We start from the raw sequence: 22,532 nt of genomic DNA on the forward strand, positions 1-22,532 counted from the left end.
AAACAAAGTTAAAGACTCCACTGGTCTACTCTGCTTTCCTGTTTTTTGTGCTTGTGGTCTTAAGTAACTGACCTCCTAGCTCCCTGGCTGCTTTTTACCATATCATAATGATTTACTCTGAACAGCCTTTTCTTGTTGTTTCAGAAGTAGAGAATCCTCATGCTTTCCTAACCCGTACGTTACACTTGAACTTAACGTCACTAGGAAACTGTCTTTTTCCTGACCTTTAGTTTTTGATATTATGCCTCCATGAATCCAGTGCTTGGCATTCCATTTACAGCCAAACAGTCAACTAGTAAGGAATTTCCTCAAATCCAGTTGCCTGTTAGTCATCTCTACTAAAATGATGTGGGAAAAACAAGAGTAAATAAAAACATCATGGTAAAAGATAGTTGCTTTTTCCTTTCAGAGTACATCCAAAAAAAATGGTCATTTCGTACCACAGGTTGTTTTGAATTAGCTTTAAATGTGCAAAATGAATGTTTTTCATCAGTTAAAATAATTATAAAATCTGAAAAAAAATGTCAGACTTTAGAATCTGAAATGTGTTTGCCTTTTGTGCTTGCATTAGCTAAAAAATGTGACAGTGAGACGCATCTAAACTTTGCAATACATTAGGAAATAGCTGTACATACTTAGTGCTTCATTTATCTCCTGGAAATTATCAATACAAACGTTAAGTATTATGAGGACACACTAGTCGTTAAGTGTTCAGAAGTGTTTAGAAAAGTTTCTTCTACAAATAGCCTCTTAATATCTGTGCTCTAACAATCATTAATTGTTTCTGTTGCTCCTTGGCAGGAACTCGCGCTGACAAATGCCTTGTCGCATGTAGCGAAAGCATCACGTTCAGATGGGTCTTTTCCAAACTCCTGGGATCTTCATGGGTTGAATGTGGAAGCACCATGCTTTTCACCTCCCAGTCCTTCCTGGCAGCAACTGTGGCTCGTGTCTCTGGACAAGCGTAAGGCATGTTTAGACTTGCACTTGGGATTGGACTCCGTGAGCAGTAAGCACCCACCTGCAGTGTGGAAGGGAACTCCACCTATCAGCCTGCCTTTGGACCAGAGCGCTGGGCAGTTACTATGCAGTTTGGACTGGTTGTGGTGGTGGTTTTCCTAAGCTTAATGGATTATAGCAGCAGCCTCAAGGTCTTAAAGGGAAGGAGGCAGAGACGAAGTAAGTGAGCTCACGTTGACTTTTTATGTCTTCTTGCTTCATGGTCTACACATTAACATGAACATATTGTTACAAATATGTTTCATAAGGCAGATGATAGTATATGTATTATATATCTGTTGGTCCATGTATTATTATACTATCCAGCATAAATCTACCTAAACCAAGACAGATAGAACAATAAACAGACAAACCTGTTTTCGAAGGGCAAAAAAACTCTATGTGTATACAGTAATTTAAATGATGGTTTATAACTTTCCAGTACAGGGTCACACATACATAAACTTATGTTTTTCTATAACAATCTCTATTTTTAGTTCTGTTCCATTGTTTACAGTATATGTGTACGCCTTTGCAGTTCATGTGTAGTTTAATTGTTATAGAGAGTGTTTATGGAGTGTCTTAAAATGATAACAAGCCAGAATCTTTTGTGTGTATACTGTCCAGATTAAAACATTCTTGGTGCTGAAGCGATGGTCTGCTTACTTAGCAACTTTTGGTGATTACTGTAACTTCATGTTTTATAAAACAATATACTGTATAGATAGCACCTACCGTACCTCCACACACATTCTGCAGGTACTGTATAGAAGCTGCCTCTTTGCTGCTTGTGATCAGAGCGCATACCTGTATTTTAGAAGATACAGTGACTCTCTTTTGCTATACAAAGGATTATGTGGTTATTTTTTAGTTATTTATTAGGTTTTCTTGCTGTCTTGAGGCCACAACTGAAAAATGTGCTTACATTAATAAGGACTTGGCAGCAAAAAAATAATCTCTGTGATGGAAACAAGCGTGGTGTGCCGTATCAAATACCAAATAGAGCAGTAGAATAGGGAACACTTAACCAAAACGATTTTTATGAAAAAAATGTGGTGGTTTACTCTTTGATGCAAATTGGTTTTGTATCTGACCCCTTGTTCTGCTTGTCATATGTTTGAGCACAGGAAGCTGTTTTGTGTGTCATACTCCCCCTGCAGGAGAAACACTAAAGTGTGGAAATGTGTGCTTTTGTCCTCTTTTCAATTACCAGCACAGCTTTGCAGTTTTAAGCGCTTAGAGGACATTTTCTTGTCTAAGGAGGTGTGCACAGGAGGGGGTTTCTTGGTATTAAAAATGAAAAAGAAGAAATAGACACCATCATGTAATTATTATTATTACTAAATTAATGTAACTAAATTCATTAAAAGACATTCATCAATAAGTACTTTGCTTACTCCACAGAAAATGTGGAATAATTATATAAAATAATTGTTCTAATGTTTTTTGTGTACTAATGTCTAATTATAAAAAACACAAATCCTTTATTTTAAAAAATACTTTTATATTTTTCTGACTAAAATATGATGTTTGTTGTGTCGGTTAGTACAAATGTTAACGTCTAACTAATCTATCTCAGTAGCCTGCCCAATTGTGGTTCAGATAGTCAGAGAATTTTTGTGAGACCTAGTAACGTGTTCAAAATGGAAAGTGTTTGCTATGCAACGTGTTTTATAGTCTGACAACATAGCATAGGGATTTATTCTGTCTGAGATCACTTGTGCCATGAAGACTTCACAGAAAAGACCAAGCTCATTCATTAATGAAAACACTGTTTAGAATATGGTAATGTTACATATCTTCCCTTACAAATTAATAGCAGTTCCTCATAAAATGTACAATAAAGCAGTCATTGCTTCAACATTGCATTATTTCTCAAACTGTCATGCTTATGTTGATGTCCAGTCTGTGTGGGCTGAACGAATTGCTGTGCAAAGGTTGACTTTGGATGGCAAAGACAAACACATTTGTGATAATTTTTAACTGAAAACTACTCTCTGGACAGGTGACGCCTTGCTTTCCTCAGTTGCTTGAAGGATCGCCCTCACTCAGAGCACATTAGGAAATTGGTCTAAACATGCCAGGCAGCTGAAAATCAGAGTCTCGTCTGGGCCCCAGATGACTGTAGCAGTGGCTCCAGCTCCTAAGCTCGATGAGCTATTTTTATTATGGAATATCAACAGGATAATACATAGAAGTGGACTAGACTGCAAGGAGACAGATAAATTCTAAGATTTTACAATCAGCAGTCTCCTGTACTGTGTATATTGTATTAATTTTTACAAGAGAAATGCATTTAATATTATTTTAATCTCACACAGAGCCTCTCTTTCCTACTCCTGGGAAGCCACAGGCATGTCTGGTTTTTAGTCTACCCATGAGTTAATTGAATTATTAACTTATTTGATGTTATAATTTTAAAGAGGCATAAGAAGTTAGATATAGTAATGCAATTGTTCAGTATTTATTAGTCCTGATACCAAGGACTGAGCTTGAGCACAAGCAATTTTTATAAGTTAGATAACAGATAAGCACTTGTCAGAGTGAAGTCAGCCAATCAACAGGTAATAGATTAAAAAGGTCAAATATTTATTACACAAGCCATAGACATAAGTGCACGATACATTAACTAATATTTACAACTGCTGTTTATGAGTAAAGTGAGGTCTTCAAAGCAAAACATCACACCAGCCTTCCCTGATCCCTAACATGATCCTAATGCATCGGAAGGTGGCTGCATTACTTAAAATACTGTAAATACATACTGTAAATACAGCAATGTTCCCTCTAAGCTGTGCGTGTGTTCACGCGCACACAGGTTATGAAATCAGCGCACATAGTAAATTGAACTCCGCACAAAAAATTAAATTCCCCCGAAATATAATAATAATAAAATAAACATGGTTGTCATTTAAAAAATGTTAAATTGACCACATGAGACTGGCTGCGAGAGAACCAACTGGGCTGTGTGCACTATTATTGCTACTCGATAATCTTAATCTATGCTCTATGACTGGACTCATTGAATCACTGTCCTGGTCTTTTGGATCTCTATGCTTCTATGAGAATGAGTATATTAACAAAAAATTATTTCAGGTTTACAATTTTACATACACTCAATTTAGTGCGCACAAGGTTTTGTCACTGGGGAAAAAATGTGCACAACTTGAAATTTTTGCGCACAAAGGCCATTACAAATTAGAGGGAACATTGCTTATAAATATAAATAAGACTGTTTTCATAAACTAAATAATCCTCCACAGATGCCTGCCCTCTAAACTGATACCAAGGCGACATTTAATCCCTAGCAGAAAAAGCATCCAAATAAACGAGCCTGGTGGTCTTAAAGAGGAAAATGAAATAATTCCACAGATAGAAAAAACATATCTTATTTACCTCCATTTCTAGTTTGAGTCCCTTCCACATTTAAGACCGGATAAGTTTCAGTTTGTCAAGGAGGAATCCAGTGGCAAACATTAGTAGCAAAGTTGGATCTCGTTCTCTCTTGCCTCCTCACATCTTCCCTTCTACAGTGAACCCCAAAAGGAGAGAGACAGCAAAAGTCACAACCCTTAAATTTTAGTCAAGCAGTTTGTATTTGTGATCGTGGGATTAATAAGATTAATATGAATATGAAAGTAAAATAAAATATTTATTTTTGGGTAATTCAATTTGTACATTTGATCATACAACAACAGAAGCATACTTTGTGTTCACTCCAGTGATTTCAAGTGACACAAAACTGGTCCCCGTTCACTTTAAGTGAAATTTCAGAGTGTAAAAGGCACTATTTGACTATGTGTCCCTTTCAGTTAAAAAACTGCTTCCGCTCCTTGAGCTCATCAGACTCTTTGTCTAATCATTTCAGATGCTTTGAGTTCTTGCCTGTTCTTAAGATGTTGTATCTTCAATTATTTATTTATTATCACCCAAGAAATATGGAGGCATTTTTCTACTACATAAGCGGGGAAAAAATGTTTTTGTAAACTTCAGAATTCTTTCTGTTGCTGCAAGCATTAGTTACATTAGTTACATTGTTAATAAAGATTATTGAGCAAGTTCCAGACATGACTGAGATACTGTACATATTCCTTAAAGCAAATCTGTTTTGACTTTTGTCCCAATATATTTTGAGGGCACTGCATATGCTATACTGTTCCTTGTTGTTTGCCTTTTTAAAGACAAAGCTGGTGATTTTGACAGGCTGGGGGATTTCTGAGACTTTTATAGCCTTATAAGGAGACCAGAACTATCTGGTCTCCACTCATTTGTGAATGTTGTCTAGTTTGATGAGTTTGTGAGTTGCATTTCTAATCAGATGGCTCAACTGGGACAACATATTGAAATAGATATGCTCCCCCCACTGCAGCCAAAGTGGATGTAAAAGATTATAATAATAATTAATAATTAATTGCTTACACTTATATAGCACTTTTCTGGACACTCCTCTCAAAGCGCTTTACAGGTAATGGGGACCCCCCTCCACTACCACCAATGTGCAGCATCCACCTGGATGATGTGACAGCAGCCATAGTTCGCCAGTATGCTCACCACACACCAGCTATTAGTGGGGAGGAGAGCAGAGTAAGAAGCCAATTCATAGATAGGGATTATTAGGAGGCCATGATTGGTAAGGGCCAATGGGAAATTTGGCCAGGTCGCTGGGGTTACACCCCTACTGTTTTCGAGAAACACCCTGGGATTTCAATGACCAGAGAGAGTCAGGACCTCGGTTTTACATCTCATCCCAAGGATGGTGCTATAGTGTCCCTGTCACTATACTGGGGCATTAGGACCCACATGGACCACAGGGTGAGCACCCCCTGCCTGCCCCACTAACACCTCTTCCAGCAGCAACCTTAGTTTTTCCCAGGAGGTCTCTCATCCAGGTACTGGCCAGTCTCACACCTGCTGAGCTTCAGTGGGCTGCCAGTTGTGAGCTGCAGAGTGATATGGCTGCTGGCCAAGATGAGGGACAAAAAGAAAGTTCCAGCTTCCACATCCCTGCTAGACCCAACACACAACACTATTAACCACAGCTGATTATAGGTTTTGATTAGTTTGTTTCCTCTGAACTATGCAAGGTTGTGGCTCTCTCCAGGACCAGGGTTGGACACAAAACAAAATGTCCAGCACCTGATTTTGGATCTAAGAGCCTGTAGCTCTAAAATGCTTATTATTCGGTACCAGCTGTTTCTTTTTCAGATTTTGGTCTTTGAGACTGGGCATGATTTGTTTTACCTTTTTACATTTTTATTATTAAGATCAGAAGGGTAATAAGAAGAAGCCACTTGACCCATCCCGATTTCCTGCTTGTGGTGACTTCATGCCTAAATGATTTCAGAACCTCATCTAGCTTTTTCTTGAAAGATCCCTTAGAGTCACCTGTAAGAGCACAACTCTGCGGTTTGTACCAGACCCCTGCTGCTCTTCTTGTGAAGAAGTGCCTGTTCCATTAGATTCCGGTGGCATCTGGTGTTCATTTCAGTCTTGTGACCTTATCCTTATTTTATTCTTGAGCTCCAAGCACTGTAGTTCCTGTTGCCCTTTTTTCTCTTGGAAGATGTTTTTTTCAATTTGAACAAACAAAACCACAAAAACATCAGCAGTCTTGGGTACAACGTGCTGGGAAAGAAAAAGGAAAGAAACGGGCCTGTTGAAAGCACAAGATCGTGGAGGTTAAGCTCTGCTGAATTTCTGACAAGAAAGAGCTTATTTAGTGGAATGTGGTAAAGCTCACTCTTACAAAAGAATGCAGAGGAATGTGACATTAAGAACATTTTAGATTTTATTTTGGTTTTAAAATAAGAGGCAATAAAAGAGGAGGGATGAATGTTACCATAGCAGACAAAAGTATTTAAGCATTTTATACAGTGAAAAAAACCACAAAGACTCTGAGACTTTGTTGATGTTGTGTAGCATTCGTGGATTCTTATATACTTCTTTTATTTAAGAAATATTTCCTCAAATGCCTCTTTCCCACATATATTGATGTTTTCTTTATAAAAATCAACACCTTTTTAAGTTTTAATGGAAAACACACCAATTGCTGTTTTGTGAATTATTTGTATCAGTGGTTCATATCTTAGCTTTCACCCATTAAACATTGGCTTGTGAAGGTATTGATGGATTGATTGTTTAAGAATGTCATCACCATTTGTTCTTAATTCTTTTGCCAAATCTTTTGAACTAACCCGATTCCCCAAGGTGGTGGCAAGATTACTTTCTGAAGGCACTGTATATTGAATATTTGGAAAAATGATCAGCACCTCTTGAACAATTGCAAAAATTGCTGTTAAAACCACATTTTGTAATGCACTGAAATGTTTTTCCCTTTGATACATGATACACACGTTTGAAAATTTAAAGGGGAAAATACATTTATTTGCATAATAAAAACTCATGAAAAATGAAGAATGGAAATATCATGTTTTCTGAACTGTTCACCCCCCGAGTACTTTGTAGAACCACCTTTTGCAGAAATGACAGCTTTGAGTGTTCTTGGAAATGTCTGTATCATCCTTTCACATCTGGATTTGGGGATTTTCACCCATTCTTTCTTGCAGATTTTCTCTAGCTCTGTCAAGTTGGATGGGGAACATTGGTGAACCACAAATTTCAATTTTTGCATATTTTGCCGGCAACTATACTGTATCACCCTGCAACTCACAACTGGCAACTCATTAAAGCTAAGTTGGTGTGAGCCTGGTCAGTACCTGGATAGGAGAATTCCTGGGAAAAATAAGGTTGCTGCTGGAAGAGGTGTTAGTGGGGCCAGTAGGGGGCTCTCACCCTGCAGTCTGTGTGGGTCCTAATGCCCCATTATAGTGATAGGGACACTACACTGTAAAAGGGTACAGTCTTTCGGATGAAACGTAAAACCGAGGTTGTGACCCTCTGTGGTCATTAAACATCCCACGGCATTTCTTGAAAAGATTAGGGATGTTATCTCGGTGCCCTGGGCAAATTACCCCCTGGCCTTTACCAATCAGTAGCCTCCTAATAATCCCCTCCCCATCTATGAATTTGCTTCTCCTCCCCACTGATAGCTGGTGTGTGGTGAGCGTACTGGTGTACTATGGCTGCCGTCACATCATCAAGGTGGCTGCTGCACATTGGTGGTGGTGAAGGTGGAAGGGAGTCTCCATTACCTGTAAGGCGCTTTCAGTGGAGTATCCAGAAAAGCGCTATATAAGTGTCAGGAATTATTATTATTCTCTTGTGCTAATTTTTCTTAATCTTCCTTTTTCTCTCTCCTTCATTGAGAATCCTTCCACAGATTCTCAATGGGGTTCAAGTCTTGGTTTTGTTGGGCCACTCAAGGACATTCGCCTTCTTGTTCTGAAGCCAACCAGTGTCGCTTTGGCTGGGAGCTTGGGGTCATTGTCCTTCTGGAATGTGAATCTAAGCCTAAGGTCTTTTGCTGCCTGAAGCAGGTTGAGTGCCCCAGTCCCTGCTGCTGAAAAGTATGCCCATAAGATGATGCTGTGGGATGCCACCACCATGCCTCATGGTTTGCATAGTGTTACGTGGGAGGGGCTGTGATCAATTTGCACCAGGCTTAACTCTTTGTGTTTCAGCCAAAGAGTTCAATTTTTTTTTCTTCAGATCTGAGAATCTTTTGCCACATGGTTTCATGGTCTGCCATGTGCCTTCTTGCAAACTCCAGGCATGTTATTAACTCCTGTCTGGCTATTCTCCCACTGGGACTAAATCTGTGCAGCAGAGATTCTTGTCTTTGGGATTTCACTGGTCTTTTTGATCACTTGTCTGACCACGTTTTCATACCCCTCCCCTGATTATGCCTCCTCATATTTCTGTCAGTTTAATGCAGACAGCTGCTAGGTCTGTATGGTAGGGTTCTTACTCTGACGTGCACTGTCAACTGAGGGACCATATATAGGTGGGTGTATTTCTTCTTAAATCATGCCAACCAATTGAACTGAGCACAAGTGGAATCCATTCAAGTTTTAGAGTGATCTCACAAGGAAATTAGATGCATCTGTTTTTAATTTTGAGTTTCAAGCAGAGGGGAGAATACTTATCAAACCAAGACACTTTCTTTTAAATTACCTGTGAAAAGTTTCCAAACCTTTCAGTCTTTTTATTTTTTACCTATATAATGTCAAATATAAGAGACCAACTTACCCTTGCAAGTTTAGATGGGTAGAACAATGAAACACCATCATCATGAACTCACCACCAGTCCATGATAATGTATAACTTCAGTGTAAACGTGGCTGATCTTCTGCAGAATGTGGTCACTGATGTTATGATTCCAGTTCCATGTGTAAAAGGCATAACACGCAATTTATCACAATTTGGAGATCCCCTTTTCATGTCAGAACAACAGTTCTGGTGCAATGATTAATACAATGACAGTATGGACCTTCTTAATGAGCTGCAACCAGGATGACCAAGCACACTCTTCACTGATGGAAATGTTAGCTCCACTCAAAGCATGATTAGAGAAGATAAATGTGTCAGACTTGCTGTCACTGCAAGCATTTTTTTTTCTAGTGTATAGTATTGTCCACGAGCTGAGTGTTTGCAGTGTATAGGTAGAATCTAGAAGCATTTTTGAATTGACACACTTAAAATGACAGGTGGGTTGCTTTCTTATGCAAATAATTTGCTAAATTAAGTAATTTAGAAATTTGAGGACCCTGTAGCTCTTTAATACTAGAATTGCTTGTCCCTGGTTTAACTAAACAAAAAAAAGCTTTAAAATATCCCTGGTTGAACACAAGTTCTCCAAAACCAATACCTGTTCTCCAAAACCAGTAATCCTGGTTTATGGTCCATAGCATCACATGTTTCTGTAGGTGTGTGAATTGGGGTGAATCTATTTCCATATTTTTGTTGCCAGGGCAAATGTCAAACTACAGCCAAACAGCCTCCCAGGTTTTCATGAGGCGTGTTTCTTAAAATGAGGTCCTAAAAACCAGGTTTTGTGTAATTTTGATGATCAAGTTGATAAAGGGTGCCTCTTTCAGAAGAACCATTGATCATGTGAGTCTTATGCTTGGACAAAAGAAGCAAGATGCAGACAAGTTGTTTTTAAATAAAAGTCCTAAATTATTTACACATTTTCAACATCAACCTTAGCTATGGCCAGGTTTTAGTGAGTGTACAAAAGTAACATCTCACCTTAGAAGTCATGCTCTCATCTCCTCTGGAGCAGATAAAGCAGGGGCAGATAAGACAGAAATAAATTAAAAGAAAATAGTACCATAACATTCAATAAGAGGATGCCATTTAGTCAATTTAAACCTTGGGTTGAAGTATCTAGGAAGGTGGTAACTGATTCAGGGATCTTATCCAGTCTTATCCAGCTTGAACACCAACAGGTGGCCTACTGCAGAATCCTGCAGCTCTTTATCTAAAAATGTGGCATTTGTTCTCATTTTAAATGCAGTATCCAGAGTTCTCACATGCTGAAACACTATCTTTATTTGGTATTACACTGTCTCATTACATTTGTTTATGCCTTCGAGGATCTTGAATACTGTTTAGTGAGTGCTTAACTAGAAGACCATAAAAATAGGAACTATTAGGAAGGCTGTGAAGCCTTCTGCAGGTGTGGGCTCACTTAAATACCTATTTAAAAGTATGTTGTAAAAAGGATGTTATTTATTGTATTTATTGTATTATTAGTTATTTCTTACATATGTCTCAGTTTATATCTCACAGAGCTCACACCTGAAGAAGGCTTCACAGCCGAAATGTTGTGTTTTCTCTCTTCTCTTTTCAGCATGGAATAAACCTATTACTTGTTCCTTTGCAGACTATGCATGCTGACACAGCAATCCACCTGAACTATTTCTAAAATAGTTATTTTATGACAAATACAACATGGGATTTAGAAAGTAAAGGTCTTTTTTAACTTAATACAGCTAACCTCCAATTTAATGGATTAATAGGGGAAAAGGGGTGTCTGTTATTGCCAAAAGTCTGATAAATCACGAATGTATTAGTGATTTTTTTTTAAAATTGCTAAATCATATGTAACATAAACAATACCCATCATAAGTAATTCACCTTTTTTTACCCCACAACACAATATATAATATACAATTGCTATCAACACAGTCAATGAAAGTTTTCCTGTGTCTTTTTTATCATAGATATACAAGCTCTTTATTTCATGTTTTGTAAAAATACTATAAGATTCACTAAAGCCTACAAAACACAAACAATGACAACTCTAAGCAATTTACTTACCTTTGTACGCTACTGTTGATAATTATTACCTTAAAACCTATGTAGTATTTATTTTTGCCCTGTTTAATTACTTGTGCATTTTACAGAACTTTGTTAGATATTTTTAGTATTTTTGTGTATTTTTTAAAATTTGCTAAATCATATGAAACATAAACAACACCCACCATAAGCAATCCGCCTGCCCCTTTGAAAAAACGTCTTTTTGACCTATTTAAGGTATGTTGTAAAAAGGATGTTATTTATTGTATTATTAGTTTTTATTTTTCTGGGATTTCTTACATATGTCTCCGTTTAGTGTACTGTACATTACCGTACTGTAATTGCTCTTTGTAAATGCATGTATACTATTGCATCATGTTACATGTAGTCTTTTATTCAAACAGTGTCAAACTGTGAGGCAGTACTCTTGTCCTGTGGTCAAAAAAAGGAGTCTTCCTACAGGTCTCTGGGAACAATAAACAGCCTGTGCAGGGGAAACAATAGGGCTCTTCCCTGCAGGACTCTGGGGAAGAATAAACACCCCCCTCTGGAGAAATATAGCAGTTAGCAGAGGAGCTGCGCTTCAGCCTGAGCTGGAGACAAATAGGACTCTTCCAGCAAAACACTGGGGAAAGATAAACAAGCAGTATTTCACTATAGCAACACATGGCTATACCGGCTGTGTAGTCGTGAAAATAAGCCATCACTGTAGAAGGAAGAAGGGGTTTGCCAGCTCTCATGCCTTCAGCCATCAGCCGTGAAAGATTCAGTCTCTCTGGGGCAGAGGCCAGGGCAATCTGGCAGAATTTGTCCTTGAACTTTGCTCCTGGTCATCACCCTCTCCTTCCCCACTCAGCACTCCATTTATCCTGTCTGGAGCAGAATGCTGATTCAGCGCTGCTGATGCTGTCCAGTGACTGCTGGTCTCCTGTCAAATGATTGTGAGCCTGCCACCATCTTGGGCAGAGGGAAGCTTTGACAAAGAAAGACATACTGTACTGTAAGCCACCGGAATAGCTACGCATCTTGAGGCACAACCCTACACAGCATCACATGTGATATTTATTAAGATGCTTTATCATATGTTTAAATTGAAAAATGTCTGTCTTAAAAAGATTAATTCTCACATTCAGAGCTATAAATATGCAAGGTAATTTTTGGATCAAAAACTGGTTAGCAAACATGAAACAGTGCAGCGTCTTAAAGGGCATAATTTTTCTTTGGGTAGAATACAGCAGCGGTGTGTGTTAGGGATATAATTTAGGACCATTGCTCTTCCTGATTTATATAAATGATTTAGATTAGGAAATGTAATTAAAATAAGATGATACTAGAAGGAGTGCCAAACACAGAAACAGATGCAAGCAAATTATAGAACGACTTTGACAAAAGCATGAACTGGGCAATTTAAATTTAACATTGACAAATGCAAGGTAGAAATGTACAGTGCTTGTATGGCATGAATAATGCTAAAATGGGGAAAGTTACACACAAAAAAGATCTGTGTGTTTGTATAGATTCCTCTAGGTCTGTGTGGAAAAAGTGTAGAAATTAAATCCAGAGAAGTTATGTTTAAGATTTAAAATACATTAATAACATCTTATTTAGAATATAAGTTGTTACAGTATATATATATGTATGTATGTATACTGTACATATATATGTACAATATAATAAGCAAAAGGTGTATGTTTTGACCACCACAAAAAGGACAGAGTGGAGAAGAGGTCCAAGAATGATTCCTGGTCTCAGGGTATTGTTATAGACAGATTATTTAAATGAACTAAATCTCTTCTATCTAGAACAAGGGAAAGTTAGAGGGGAATTGAACCAAGTACATAGAATAATACCATGTAAGAGATAAGATAAGATCACTTTATTGGCCATATACAATTTCTTGTATTAGGAATTTGTCTTTTCACATACCCCAGCTTGCTCTCCATGAGACACACAGACAGGGAGAGAAGCTTGGGGTCTGAGTGCAGGGTTAGCCATTGTGCAGCACCCCTGGAGCAGTTGGGGTTAAGGGCCTTGCTCAGGGGCCCAACGGAGTAGGATTCCTCTGCCAGCCGTGGGATACGAAGTGGCAACCTTCCAGCCACAGGGGCAGATCTTTAGCCACAGAGCCACTGCACTGCCCTGTAGTGCTAGGGCCCCTTAGTGGTAGGGCTACCCCAGAGGACTAATTTAATTTCAGTTGTGAAACGAGGACATGAACACATTGGGAAAATGAAAACATTATTTAGATAGATTGGGCTCTGAATACAATCATTTGTATTGTCCTACATTTTAACATTACTGTTAAAATATGATAGTGTGATTTTATTTTTTTAAAAATTGCATTATTTAAATTTCTAATGTGGAAATTTCCATGTACTGTACATGAGCAGTGCTCCGGCTTGTTTTATTTTTAATAGGGCTATTGTACATGCTGTTTTATTGGGGTGTACGTTTTGTGCATTCTGTGGGCTCAGTGTTACTGAATCTTTGCTTGTGTGAGCCTTTGTAAAATGAACCAGTTGCTGATAATTTTCCATTTTTGGATAATAGCACTGGAAAAAAAATGAAATAATGCAAAAGGGCAGGGAATTTTTGCAATTGATTTTTTTTAATATGGTGTTCTCTTTGTTAAATAACATTTAATCAAAACAGGCATCTTAAAACTGTATGGTATAAATACAGTATTTACCATAGCTCTTTTATTGAAGGCGCTCTTCAAGAAATGGTTGTTCTTGACTTTTATTCCAAAAGATAAAAATAAGAATCAATGCAAACCTTAGAGCAGCTGCACTGCTTCTAATTTCAGTCAGAACACGTAGCCTGGTGGAGAAAGCTATGAAGAGAATGAGTCTGGTTGTGCAACAGACTTGTTTGTATACTTGTTTACATGATTGATTCCAATTCAATTTTAATACAATCCACTATATACTCCTTATGAATAACAGAACCATTTGCTTCTATGAAGAACGTCTCAAGCACACTGCCTTGCGATTTCAGGACTGAACATTGAAAAGTTAAGGTCAGAAATGGTACAGGTAGCAATATTACAGCCCCTACTTGTGCAATTCATATAATGTTACTGTCCTCACTAAGTAAACATACTGTAGTGTGCAAGTACCTTTTGTTGAACGCTTGTCTTCACATCTAAAATTTAAGGATTCCAGGAAGAAAAATTGGATCTAAGAGCAGATGTTTCAGGCCTAGGCATTTTAGTACTGTCTGAAATCTCAAAAACATGTTTTTTGTGTCACCTCAGTCATTCTAAACCTTGATTTATTTCTAAATAAATTTTTAGATTGGCCTTAATGATCTGTTTTTCCCATATGTTAGTCTTTAATTTTTACACATTTTCTTGGTTTAGGAAGCATTTAAAATATCATAATGTTTTGTAGTTATGTTTTCATGCTTTAATAATTTAGTAACTAATATTACGTTCCCTTCATCCCATTCATTTAGGAAAACTATAATAAAATTCCAGTTTTAGATCACAATGTCTTTTATAGTACACATTCTTTTCAATGACTTAGCACACAGGGTATAAAACATGTTGTTTGGTTTATATTACATACTTTAGATACAAACATAAGTGTGTGTTTGAACATACCATTCTGTAACATTTTGGTATTGGTGTGTATATATCTATTGCACCTTTGCCATGCTCCTGTTTCTATCAGTCTGTCCTTGTTTTCCTTGAACAAGTTGTCCTTGTTCAGCTAAAGGCACCCTTCTGGATGAAAAGACTATATTAAGGGCTTTGCTTCTTTTAAACAGTAAAAACAGAAGTGACAGGACCTGGCTGTGCTGTACTGATGAACCCCAAATAAGGTGAGGTAAGGTCAGTGCAATCATGGAAAGGGGAGTAAACAGCGCAAACTTTAGCTTTGAAGATTCTTTCATCCTTGCTTCTCTTTTCCATGAAAAGGTCCGGCAGTCTTTTTTATTTTCTGTTTTGCGGCTGTAAATAAGATTGCTGGGCAAGCATGATGCTCCTAGTTTGATCCTGAAATGGCCAGAGGGGCTTCAGAATATATTTTTGCATGTCGTGCAGTGGCTTCGGTTACAGCAAAAGGTGCTGGTGTGGATATTGGCTGTGAGTGGCTAAGGGAACTGTGGGCAAAGAGGGGGGTGTGGATTAGGGGGTCAGGGGTATTCATTTCTGGGTAAAAAGGGTCCAGCTGAAGAATCGTTTTGTAAAACAGAGACGTTGTATGTACAGTAATGGCCGTGGGAATAAGCAAGGGGAAGACCAGTGGAATGTGGTTCTGCTTGAGGGAATTCCTCTTGGGGCTGATGTTCTGAGGGCTGTTTCTTGCCCATTTGAAGGCCTTGTTGATGAAGTGTGAGGGATATCCCCTGTCGAAGAAAAACAAACAAGACCCCTAACTTCCAAAACCAAGCCCGTAAAATACTGCTTTTAACATTCTTTGTACTTTGTACACATACTTTGGGTTTCTCTCTATTTAGGCAATATATAGAAATTGTACAAGAGGAAATGTTGGAGGTTTGTTGTTTTTTGGGCTGCTTGGACTTGTGTAATTAAAAAAAAAATGTGTAATTAAAAATGTTTGAGTGGGGAGCTGCGTCAGAGTGTGTTGGCTGCAAAGGAGCAAGTGAAGGTTAATTCCACACTGAAAAACATCTCACCACGGAATTAACCTTAACATTTTCCTTTGCACAAAAAAATGCCACTCAAAGAATGCACTATATTTAGAATGGGCTATTTGTAATGTGTTTCATAAGACCTTCAATTAATGATTAGCTGCTATTTGTGAAACTTCGACCTTATTTTTGTGAAAATCGACCTTAACATACATTTTAGGAACTGGTAACCTGATAGTGTGCAAATGTCTGCTCAGGTTTGAATGTGCAGCTATTTAATGAGTGACTTATATTAGATGGCATAAGTACTTAAAGTATGTCTGTTATGTCCATATTATATTTGTTTTTCTATTGATTATTCGGTTTCATTTACTTATTTATATACAATATAGGCACTTAGGTCTGTAGGAAACCACAAATTCTTAAATAAATTCATATGGTGTGATTAACTGCAGTACATTGCATAAATCATTGTTCTGTGTAATTTCTAGGTATCTATGAACATGTTTTAAGTTCAGAAGTTGTTAAGATGTTATACAAATCATGTAGGAAGTTAATAAACTGACTTTAATCAGTGAATAGGCTTAGCTCAATGTAAAATTCTCATGACATTTGCCATACAATGGTTCCTTCGGGCTGTTACCATGGCATTATAATGACACTTACAGTTAGCTAGGGGATATGGGATTTACCGCAATTCTGTAATGAAGTAAAATGTGTACAGTTTAGTAGTGTGCATTGAATAGACCTGGTCTCATGCCTAGACATACCATACAGTATGGTGCTATACCTGGTTTACCTGCTGGTCTGATAATATAAATCTTTCCCCAAACCCTCCGTGGTAATCACTCAAAACTGGAAAATTATTCTGAGCATATTTCATTGTTTACCATACTGTATTTAGCAACAGTAGTGTTTAGCTACATGATGTATTAATGTAATGCTGTCTACAACAACATATTTTCCTATTGCCAGTCCATGATCAGTACCATTGTGCTCAAAGAACAGAGAGTTTGCATACTGTATACAGTAGACAGGTTTTATTGCTGCAAGTTTTAGTGTAACTTAAATGGGAACCACAGTTAACTTTAGGAACTAAGCCATTAGTCAGTTCCTCATACCTGAAATTTTGTCCTGGAATAATATAAATTTGCATGAATATTAAACACTGAATCTTTTACTGCACAAGTCTTTTAAAAGTTTCAACTGCAACACTGATGCAGTTTGCTTCACAGTGCAAAGCTATTTCAAATTGTGTTTACTGCTGTATTATGCGTTTTCTATCCGGTTACTTGTAAAATTTTTCCTGCCCACATTAATGTCATGCCAATTAAGTTGATCCTGCTAAAATGTCTTCCAGAACAACTGACTCATTCTGAGAGAGTGTCGTGGTAAACCAGTCTGGGACTCTGCTATACAAAGCAGAGACCTTTGTAAAACACTGTGCACTAATGATTGCTCAACACTTACTGTATATGCAAAATCAGTGATAGTGGGGTTACCTCAAAATAGCAGTTTCTGAATTATTGTTAACATTGTTTTAAACTGAGAGGTATCACGCGAGAAGAACCGTGTTCAAGTATGTTCTCTCATTAAAACTATTTCCTGCAGTTTTGGAAAAAAACCATGATCATTTCTTTTTTTTCATAGCAATCATTGATTTTAAGATGTATCTGTATCTAAGAAGGAAATTTAACATTGTCGTCCAAGGAGATGAATATAAGTTTCAATTTGGTAGACTACTGCTACAGTGTCAGTGCAGTGTCAGTGCTTTCATTGGCAAATGTAAAATAAGATAATTATGCCATAACTGCCAGTATGATTAACTACATTATACAGTAGTTATACAGTAGTTTGCTAAGTGTGACTTTCGTGCAGCTAATCTAATTGAAATGTTTGGGTGCAGTTATGATTATTTTTGATAAGGATGCTGTTACACGCTTTAACAGCTTTTAATGGGACTTCATACAAGGTATCTTAGAACTTTGCTTTGGATTATTGCTTTGGAAAGTAAATTACCATTTTAATGCCCACCTTACCTTCAAGACTACATGACAGATGATGTCCTGGTTTCGATATATTTAGCATTTAAGTGAAATACAGCACTGATAAATCTTAATAAATGTCCCATCAGTACAAGACTGCCTAGAAACAAGATATGTACTGTATCTTCATTATGCATCATCATGTGCATGAAGGTCAGCTGTGATTGTCATTTATTATTTACTGTTTTGTAATGTACAGAGTACATTCTGTGGTGTTGTCTGTCGTGCTGTGCACGTCCCAAGAGAATGGAGTGAATAAGACACTAAACGTACATGTATATATGACAAATAACCTACTCCTCACTTTCTCTGTTCTTCTCCCCTTTGTGTGTTTCCTTCAAATGTTATTGCTGCAGGAGTTTTTTTTATTCAGTTTTGATTTCAGAAGGGGGTCTCACAGTAATCAATCATTTATGTATGTGATCGTAAAATCTTCAGTAAGTTTTGTGTGTATGTTATATCACAAACCTTTTCGTCTTCTGGCGTCAAATATCACAAATTGCAAAGTCGACCTTTGAGGTTCTGCAGTACATTAGTCTCCCTCATTACGTGTTTTATGTTGATGCTTACATACTCAGGCCTATACATTTTCCTATTCCTTTTTTATGTGGAAAGGTTCTTCTGTGAGAATGTCTTGTCTTCTGCCTCATCCAGCTTGATCCCGCAAACTCAGTGATTTCATCTCGTCACATTTTCAGGCACTGCGAGACTCCTCCCTTGAGAATAGACTGAGGACTTCCCAGGTTGTGTGTAGGCTGTGGTGTGGGCACACACAAGATAAAGATTTATTATAAAAAGCAAAGCGGTAGAGTTTTTTTTATAGAGAATGTCAAAATTATTCAAGCCAAAAACCATGACTAAATTAAATTTTAATTCAATTATTAAAACCAAAAAACCATGACTAAATTTGATCCTACATGAGACCTTACAATTAACCACCTTAAAGCTTCCACCTCTCAAAATAATATAAAGTTAATACAGTACAATAATCTTGCACAGAATGTTTCTATTATTTGACCATTTCCTGCAAATTCTCCTGGCAAAAAGCCTACTTTCCTTCTTCCTTAGGGTTTTAAGTTGTGGGGAATGACAGTCCTTGATTTACTATTGTATGAAATGCATTGGTAATGTCATATTCTCCTATTTTTATTACTATTATTCTGCTTTGGTGTTCCTTGTAGCCTTCCTCATAACCAGAGATGTCCTACACAAAGATCTAATTTCACTATACCTACAGTAAACCTGGGTTTTTGCACATTCTGTAGACAAACCTGTGGTTCACAAAAACCTCATTCTGTATAAAACTTAATACATAAGGAAATGGTAAAGAGCACAGCAGCAGCAGCCTACAGTACATCAAGAACATTCAAAAAGTCAAGCCTCTATATTTAATGTTGTGTCTACTGAAAGTAAACCGCAGTCATTGCTGAATATCATCGAATAAACCAAGTGATAACATCAGACTGGATAATTCTGAACCAAAGGAAAAAGGCATCCATTTTCAGCTTCCATTTCCAAAGATAGAGTAGAAACGTAGAAGTTCTAATCTAGGTTACATGTAAGGAAGTGTAATAGTTACGATTTTTTATGTTTAATGATTTGTTACTCTTGTAACCTTCAGAACCACCATCATGGAAGCATGAAATAAGAAAGGTTATGATGGGAAGCCATTCAGCCCATCTATGTTATTTGACTGCAAGTAGCTACTGTAATAGGTCCAAGATATCCTCCAGTCAGCTCTGGAAATAGCTTCAACAACATGGTTAAAAGGTGCTGATTTTTGTCTTCTGTACAATGTGAGATAATAAAATGACTAACAGAATGCCACAATGTATAGTTAAAGTGCAGAATATAAATTGAAAGATGTTCCATTTAATTTGTACAATGCACCAGAGCAGCCTGATACATTTCCAGGATTGAAGGTACTGTATGTCCCAGAGCAGCAGGTTAAAAGAACTGACATATTTTAGATTGCAGAGGGACCAAATTTGATTTCCTAAAAAGCAATGAAAAGTCCACGTGGCCAATCACGTGAACCAGAGGATACAAGTGGAAACTACAGGGAAATGAAAACATGAAAAAAAATACTCTTTTTTTGCTTTAAGAAATGTCTGAATGAGATTTACAGATCAGTTAGCTACCTGCAACCAAACAAACTAGTATGGGCTAATTGTCTCCGTCTTGTCTTTTCTGCAAGAAACAGTTCAAAGAAGAAAATTACAAATATACTGTCATGTGAATTAACATTAAATCATAAAAATATTCACTTTAAAAAGCATATCCATCATTTGTTATTCAACACAATGAGACATCATTGGAAAAGGATAAATACCAATCCAAAGCTCCGTAAACCTAGGAGAGCTATTTCTGTTTATTGATCAAAAATACCAAAAAATAGTTTTGACTTAAATGTTAAACAGTGACAGCTATGTGACTATAGAAATCAAGCAACAGATTAAATAAAAATGAAACCCTCAAAAATCTAAATTCTTTACATCTTGAGCAGAGTTCTTTGACCAGAAATGGATTCAGATTTTTCTGGTCAGTTGTGGAGCCAATTCATTAAGTTAATGATTCTGGTTTATTGGATTTTAGTGTTTGAAGTTGAGACAGAAAGTGAGAAACAAAGCTATAAATGAGAGCCAGGGAGCTGAAGGACCTCAGTCTTTTTAATAAAGTTGTATGATGGTACGCTGATATTTGTCCTCCTCTCTTTCAGTAAGTACTGAAGTGCCCCCTTCTTGTTCGAGGGGGTGTGAGCTATGCTCAGAATACAATGGGTGCCTGAAGTGTTTGCCCCGACTCTTCATTCTCCTGGAGCGAAATGACATCAGGCAAACAGGAGTTTGCTTAGCATCGTGTCCTGTGGGGTATTTTGGAGTTCGAAATCCAGATATGAACAAATGTACCAGTAAGTACCTTCACATTCTTTTCTTAAATGACTGATGGTTTATGTGTGAGCACACTCCGTACCCTTGTTGTGTAAAGAGCTCAGGTCGCACTCGAGAGAAAAAAATGGATCTACAGTATTTCACTGCTGGTGTGCGTATGCGAGTGGAGTGGGTTCTTTCTTGTGTGAAGACGGTACCGTCAAAATAGACAGCTCAGGTCATCTCTACAAGATTCCCATTAAGTTTGTAACACTAGTCATTTAATGTGCTTTTTGTTTATGTGATATAGAAATGTAAAAATCATTATTACTGCAAATTGTTTTCTTGGTTACCTAACTTCCTAGCTCTCTCCCCAACAAACCTGTGTTTTTAAATGGCGATTCTGAATCACAATAAGGTTTTGGTATATTTGGTATATGCCAACTTATCACAGGAAGGTTGTTTAAGCAACTAAATTAGTTTTTTTTATTTAACCAAATAAAAGCTAACCAAGAAATTATTTCCCTTCATTTTTCCCCACTCCTTATTATTCAAACTGCGGAGTCACAGTGAAATATCTTTGTTTTTTGCCTTAATGTAAAATATTCTCATCTTCGTGTTTGCACTAGTAGTGGTTATTCTGGCTCCACTAAGTGGATTTCACTAGGAATCTGTTTCCAATGTCTGTTCCTTTAGAGCAAGACAAATATTGAGATTAAGCGAAAACAGTTGTAAAAAAATCATTTATCTGTACTGGACCTCAGTTTTATTATTTTGGGTTGACATGACAAAATGCATACAAGCACTGTGGTTAGTATGCATCTGTGGTTTTAACTTTAGATTCTAGGCCTGTGTGGAGGAGCCTCATAAGTGAAAAGATAAATACAGTAGACGCTCATTGCTCTGAACTCTCTCCTGCTTATTTGCTTTAGATATACTGTACCAACATACAAATTGGAGTATAATGACTCCAATGCAATACAATTCAATGCTTCTAATATACATTTCTTAGAAGTCATGTATCCTCTGGTTGAAGACTGTTAATTTTAAGTCTGTTTTTAGCGTGGTGTTTGTTAGAATGGTGTGAAGACCATCTTCCAGTTGTTACATTATGCTATAGCATGAAGCTCCCCACCTTTGTATTGTAGCAGCATTTAATATTGGTCAGATGCCTTAAAAAATCTCTTAATAAAATAAAACCACTTGAAAGAGATTTCATTTGAAGTAATTAATTAAGTAATTATCCCAAATAGCTGGCAGGTATCCTTGACCTTTTGGATTATCTTGTCTTAGAATCATTCTTGGTCTTTATTTTAAAAAACGTCAAGTACATTTCCTGTCTCATCATGCCATGTCATCAATGATGTGTTTTTTTTTAAACTTTTTTTGAATGTATAACTTCCCAGAGTTTTTGCAAATGTAGCACAAGTCTCGAACCAGCAAGAGTCAATGATGCAGGCTTTCTGTAGAAAAGCAGTCTGATCCTGAGTGCCTGGCAGGAGAGGGAGAGCATCAGCAGCAGGAATGATGCAGCTGTCACTGACAGCTCTGGAAAACCATCCTATTTTCATCATTCCTTGGTCACATGTCTAGAAATACAACACAAACAGCAATACAACAGTGTCTTCACTATGGGGCTCAGCCTGTACCGCACCTGTGCCCTTGCTTGTTGATACACTGGGGAGCCCAGATATACTGTAGGTGGATTTTCGTTGTTCATACTGTGTTTGAGAGGCTGTGGACTGTCAGTTAATATATCAGTATCACAGCATATCCATTGAACCCTTATTTATGATAACCCAAGCTGTATATTACA

General features: G+C 37.3%; 1 protein-coding gene across 1 annotated transcript in view; it reads left to right on the top strand.

Annotated features, from left to right (window-relative positions):
• Positions 1–22,532, top strand: part of rspo1 (R-spondin 1) — a 58,727-nt gene that overhangs the window by 18,284 nt on the left and 17,911 nt on the right. The window contains exons 2-3 of the mRNA XM_088932271.1: positions 802–1,179; positions 20,566–20,757. Of these exons, the coding sequence (XP_088788397.1) occupies positions 1,086–1,179; positions 20,566–20,757 (286 nt within the window). The 5' untranslated portion in view covers positions 802–1,085. The remainder of the gene's footprint in view (positions 1–801; positions 1,180–20,565; positions 20,758–22,532) is intronic.

The sequence above is a fragment of the Atractosteus spatula genome, chromosome 14 (genome assembly GCF_055471065.1).
Source record: "Atractosteus spatula isolate fAtrSpa1 chromosome 14, fAtrSpa1.hap1, whole genome shotgun sequence".
In the NCBI taxonomy this organism is placed as follows: Eukaryota; Metazoa; Chordata; class Actinopteri; order Semionotiformes; family Lepisosteidae; genus Atractosteus; species Atractosteus spatula.